This window comes from Bactrocera neohumeralis, chromosome 6 (genome assembly GCF_024586455.1).
Source record: "Bactrocera neohumeralis isolate Rockhampton chromosome 6, APGP_CSIRO_Bneo_wtdbg2-racon-allhic-juicebox.fasta_v2, whole genome shotgun sequence".
Taxonomy (NCBI): domain Eukaryota; kingdom Metazoa; phylum Arthropoda; class Insecta; order Diptera; family Tephritidae; genus Bactrocera; species Bactrocera neohumeralis.
This window is the reverse complement of record NC_065923.1, coordinates 19555825-19561891: the sequence shown is the minus strand read 5'-3', so window position 1 is coordinate 19561891 and position 6067 is coordinate 19555825. Positions and strand designations below refer to the sequence as shown.

At 36.7% G+C, this 6067-nt stretch overlaps 1 protein-coding gene across 1 annotated transcript; it reads left to right on the top strand.

The window, feature by feature from the left end:
* The first annotated feature begins 3126 nt into the window (after nt 1-3126).
* LOC126761800 (interaptin) lies at nt 3127-6020 on the top strand. Its single transcript, XM_050478204.1, has 6 exons — nt 3127-3416; nt 3475-3588; nt 3669-3807; nt 4249-4871; nt 4936-5118; nt 5778-6020. Exons 1-6 carry the CDS (start codon nt 3231-3233, stop codon nt 6018-6020), a joined length of 1488 nt encoding a protein of 495 aa, XP_050334161.1. The 5' UTR covers nt 3127-3230.
* The last annotated feature ends 47 nt before the right edge of the window (nt 6021-6067 follow it).

The following is a 6067-nucleotide window of genomic DNA, read 5'->3' as shown; positions in this document are numbered from 1 at the left end:
AAATATCTAGTCAAATATTTACCCCCTGCTGTTTCTACTATTTAATGATATCTTTTTATGGGGTGAGAGCTGTAAATAAGCGTGTGTTTTGATAAAATATTTATTGTTTTATAGAACTCACATTTCAGGCGAAATATCGTCGAGTGGAAATGTCAAATTTATAACTCAAAAGTTGAATCGTTATGTAGACTAAACAATTTCTTATCAATCTGAGTTTATCCGGTAATGATTTCTTTTGTGTACTTGATTTCATTCATGGCATAGCAGAACATACAGTATTATATAACTAAACAAGTAAGGAAATGCTGAGTAAGAGCCAGGCCGGACTACTTTTAGTGCTAAATTAACGTACGCTCGATCATATAGTTTTTTATATGGATCATTATTTTATGAATTATATCATCATATGTGAAGCAACTTTTGTTATAATGAAGAAAATTGGATAAAAAGGAATCTGGCATGTTGATAAAGTATTGCATTTTAAGCGAAAAAATTCTGTTGAAGTCAAAGTTAGGATTATTAATCGAACATGTACATCATATCATTCACAAATATTTGGGCATGAGGAAGCTTTGAGCAAAGTGGGTGCCGCGCAGGGTTCGGAGATGTTCAAGAGTAATAAACCCGAGTTCCTGCTTCGATATGTGACAATGAATGAATATTGGCTTCAGTATTTCACTCCGAAATCCAATCGGCAGTCATGCGAGTGGATTGCACACGATAAACCCGCTCCAAAGCGTGAAAAAACGCAACCGGCTGGCAAGGTTATGGCGTCTGTATGTTGGGAACAATTTTTATTAACTACCTTGAAAAAGTTTGAAGAACGAAATCGTTTCACCAAGACAATGCCTCGTGGCGCAAGTCAATGAAAACGACAGTAAAAAGTCAGGAATTGGGCTTTGAATTGCCTCCATATTCACCGTATCCTCTAGATCTGGCCCTCAACGACTATTTTCTGTTCTTCTCAAGAAGAATGCTCGCTGGGGAAAAAAAAATTACGAATATATGAACTGAAACCAATTTTGAAGCAAATGACAAATTGTACTACAAAAATGGTATCGAAAACTTGGAGTGTCGCTATAATGAAACGAATTTTGTCAAAAAACGTGTTTTACTATGGTACGCTGGAACTTTCAATTGTCCTTTTATATCATCTGATCAAAATTTACCCGGATTTACAAAAAAAAACTATATTTTCTGGTATTTTAATAACCGCCATCTTGAGCAAATACAACCATGACAAATCCAATTTTTCATACACTTGCCATAAGGCTCAGATGCGTTGGTCTTCAATGCTTCTAGGGTATTTTGTTTTTTTTTTTTTGTTTTAGGGTTTCTGTGGGGCTCCATTAACTAGATTATTGAACAGTTTCGACGCTATGTCCATACTATAAATCAACATCCCATCAGCAGCTATGATGCGGTTGTTAAGAGATCGGTCTTTAGCTACGTTTTCAAGCAACCATTTTGCAACCTCTAATCGAGATAGTTTTTGCAAAAGATTCATGGCTTTTGGTTCGAATCAAACATTGACACGCTTTGTATCCAAAACATTAACTAAAATGTGACTAGTAGTTCCATAAGAAATGTTGAAAATCTCTGCTACGTATATCTCTCTGTTGAAAACACCACGATTTTCAAGCACTGTTTCTTTAACTTTTTCAATATTATCGCCATTAATAGAAGTTGATGAACGAATCGCATAAGGCAAGTTTTTGATGACTTTCTGATCTTCAGTGAATGCTTTGCGCCACTGAAATACTAATTTCGTGATAACGGAGACTCTCCTTCTGCATCATTTTTGACAATTTCAAAGCCGTGGATACATTGGAAAGAAAAATTACCAAATCCGCTGTTCAATTTTTTCCATGATAAAAATAGCCAGCCAAACTGTTCACTTTGTAGACAAAAAATACCAAACACCCACCTATTGGCATAAAGTGGATCAAACTTCAGAGCTTGTTACATCCTCAAAAAGTTACTTTTTGGTATTCTCTATGGCCAAAGAGAATGAGAATGAAAATCAACCCGGCAGGCATAATGTTGCAGTCGATGAAGAGCGGTATTGAGTCTTAGTTATGAGATTAGTGTCTTTTTCGTTCCTAAAGTGGAGGATGTTGATGTGGAAGACCCTTGGTTCCCACAAAGCAGCACAAAGATCGTGCGATTTAATACTACTGGCTTTTTTGTTGGGTTTTGTGAAGTCCCCTATCTGCGCAGATAGGCCCGAGACGAAAACTTTGAAAGTATTTGACATTGTTCTCAGATACGGCCCAATTGTGCAAAAAGTGGTCGAAAATCAAAAATTTATTCGACCAAACGGTCACCCAAAATTTTTAAACAAAATTGTCATTATCTTTTTCTCAAGTCCACTAGAATGATCAAAATCAATAATGAATATACATATAGGTTGGAACAATTCGTGAACCGATTACACCCATTTTTAACACGAGTCCATAGATAGTATATCCAACATGTTAAACATCTTATTGATCAATGTATATTGTAGTTATTAGACATATATGGCCTTGTGTAAGTACTGAACTGATTCGATTCATTGTTAGCTACAGGCCTCATTTTTACCTGGAAAAGGTTCCTATTTCATTAAGATATATTGTACATTGGCAGATATTTTCTGAAGGTCTATATATTCGGTATCTGGGGGATTGAAAAGTTAAAGTCCTATTTTGACTATTGCTTTATCTGAAGTTAGTTGTAAGTCTGCAGAAGTTCTATGGACAGTCATGTCATGGTCATTTATAGGACGATTTTAGTTCTTCCTTAATAACCAGTAATATCAATCGGAAGCTTTCTAGTTAAGGTCTCTCGCGATGGCCCAAAGACTGATTCAAGTCCCCAGAACGGAACGGTTCTAGTTTCTACAACTTCTTCGAAATGTCTTATCAAATAAAGACTAAGTGAGTAGTGTTAAAAACTTTCTGAAAATATCTTTCTTGGAACTATTTATTTTCAAGTTAGAAGAGTTCAAATATGGTTTCTTGGATCTAAAAACTCTCATTGATTCCAAATAAATTTAAGAAATCGTCAATCTTCTGTACTTTTCAAAAACAAATATTTTAATATACTTATAAAAAAGATTTTGAAATATTGAAATTTAATATTTTTTCTCGCATTAATTTTCAACCGAACAGCCAAATAGGAAAATATATTTTTTGAAAATTTTCATTTTAGAAAGCTAAAACAATTTAACTGAAAGAAAGTAACGAAAAATGGACCCCGCTGAGCTTATAGATATGGCGAAACGAGCCACTGAATTGAAAAGTGTGAATTATATAGATGAGCAACCACAACCAGAAGTGGCGCCGGTCAAAAAGAAGAAAAAGAAGCTAACCAAAGCCCAAAAGCGTGAACTGCGACTACAAAGGGAGCTGGAGTTTAAAAAAATGGAGATAACGGTATGGTGAAACTTACACTTTCGGCTGCAGTCATGCTCATAAATTTTTTCATACTTAGGAACATCTCAAACGCGAACTCGAGTTATCCAAGCGTTCGGCGAAAAGAGGTAAAGAGGATTGGGAGGAAATATGTCGAGAGATTAAAATTGAGGAATTGAAAACCGAGGTTTTGGTATGTGTGGAAATAATTGATATGAAATATATAAAAAGGCACTAAATTATATTTGGACTTTGTTATGTGGTTCTGCGCAGGAGTGGTCGAAGAAGACGCAGCGTGTAATGCAACAGAAAGATGAAAAAGTCCAAAGCCTACTTGCAGATATCGAGTCCACACAGGAGTTGCACAAACGGAACTTTGAACGTCATTTACAGGTGTTGGATTTTGCCATCAGTAAGTCATAGAGGTGTTCCGATGGATCTTCTATTCTATTTTATAAGCTGGAAGCTTAGTTCACTTTAGTTATTGGGCCTTGAAGGTACTCTTAAGCCTTTAGCCTCTGATGAAGAGCTTAAAAATGCTTAGTAAATGGAGCTCACGAGCTTACTTCTCTTATTTCTCTTGTGGTTCAGTCAAAAAGGTTTGCGACTTTGATAAATATGCGTCTAAATGAAGGCAACGTTTTCTTCGGACTTGTTTCTGCGCCCAAAAAATTTGCCAGCAATCAGGAATCCAAATTGAAAATATAATTTAAATTTTTGATGTTTGGATTCAATGGAGCTCTGGATCCAACATTGTTGCAAAAAAGCCCTGAAAACACTTTATTGTCTATATTTTATTATTTCGAAATGTTTTCAATTATGAAAGTAATAAAATTTCCCCTCCAAAAACGAGGTTGCTACAACACTTTGCTCGAAGTTTCCAAACAACTCTACGAAAGCGAGGCCCAACAGCTTATCGAGGAGTTCAAGGACGAATTGAACACACATCAGAAGATACAGGATGGCTTCCGACTCAATTGTGAAAATATTATGCACGCCACGAATTTGGTGGTGGAAAATCAAATGCTTACCGACTACGAGATCTTCGTGGAGAAGCAAGATAACGAAGTGAACACGGAAATTGAGAAGCGTTTTGGCATACGCGACGCGGTAATCGCCAAAATGAAAACGCTACACAAACAACTCATCGACTTTATTAACTCGTTGGTGAATGTCTCGTTGGATACGAAGAAATACGAACACATACACATGCTGATGGATCGTCAGCGGAACTTCGTCACCGAATCACGACGTCTGAATGATATAGAATTTCGACTGACACGCACAGCCGGCGAATTGCAACGTGATTTAGTGCATAACGAAGTGGAGGCGCAGCGCAAGCTCGCGGACCTTCGTCTGGAGCAAGAGTATTTCCTGCAGGTGCGCAAGGGTATCGAACGAAACATCAATTATGATCGGAATGTCACGTTTGAGAAGCTGCAAACGCTTTCTGGCGAATGTTATGGCATGTTGAAGGTAGGTCCGGGTTGGAATCAGTTGTTGTTATAATTTTTAGACTATATTTTTGTATATGGCATAGGATTACCAGAAACTGCTGAAATACGGCGAGCTGCTGCTCTCGCATGCCGCCAATTGTCGGAAATTACAGACAGAATCGGAAAAGGTTGTTGCTCCCAAGGACGAAGATGAGACTTCCGTCGATGACGCAACATTTGAACTCGAAGCTTTGAACTTGAAGGCACATATTGATGTGTCCGAAGAGGTAAGTCACCAATGAATACATTTCAGTCAGTTTAAGTCCTACAGACAGGCTTTACTTATAGTTCGAGGTTAGTTCCAGTTAGCATAGCGTATGTAGTCCAGTGCGCTGGTAGCCAGAGGAAAGTGAATAAGATTTGTAAGCTCAAAAGCTTTACGATGTCGTTTTCATAGAAGTATCACATGATAGTCGTTGTAGAGCTTTTTGTAATGTATCCCAAACAAAATTTTCGTAGCTTCAATATCGATAGCTTTGGGTTATTCTGAAGTCACCCTATCATCTTTTCAGTCCTTTTCCAGAGTAACTTCTACCGTCTTTAGAACTTTTGCTTGGTTTCAAAACCTTTTTAATTGTACATATTCAGAAGAGGGCCAAGCTTTGTGTCGGTAAAATGAACACTATCATGTTGGTTGTTTGTAACTTTTGAACCGAAAGCTTTTTCTGATTAATGAACTTTACAAGCAAATTTCCGAATTTTAAACTTTAAAAGCTTTCACAAAAATTCAAACCTTTATATATCACAGGAGCATTAAAGCCGAATTTTTACACTTTCTGCAACAAACCCGTAAGCATTAAAAGCTTTCACCATAGCTTAAAGCTTTTTCGCAGCTTTTTTTAAATAAAAATGTAAGCTTTCATATTTTTTCCATACCATATTCTAGGAGCTTTCGAAGCATATGCATTTAATGAAAAACTTTTGGCATCGTCAAGCGCTCGCTTCCACACAAAATCTGCTCTTAGCCAAAGAGAAACGTGAACTATTGGAAGAGAATCAGAAATATAAGGATTTCATTAAGCTCATGAGCAAACGAGAGAATATTGATGATATGCTGAAAACTTTCACAGTGACGCCGCTGTTAGTGCCGAAGGAGCAGGATTGTTACAAGAAAAACATTTTGAAATGATTTGCTAGAAATTATAATACAACAAAATCAAATGAACTTTCTTATCT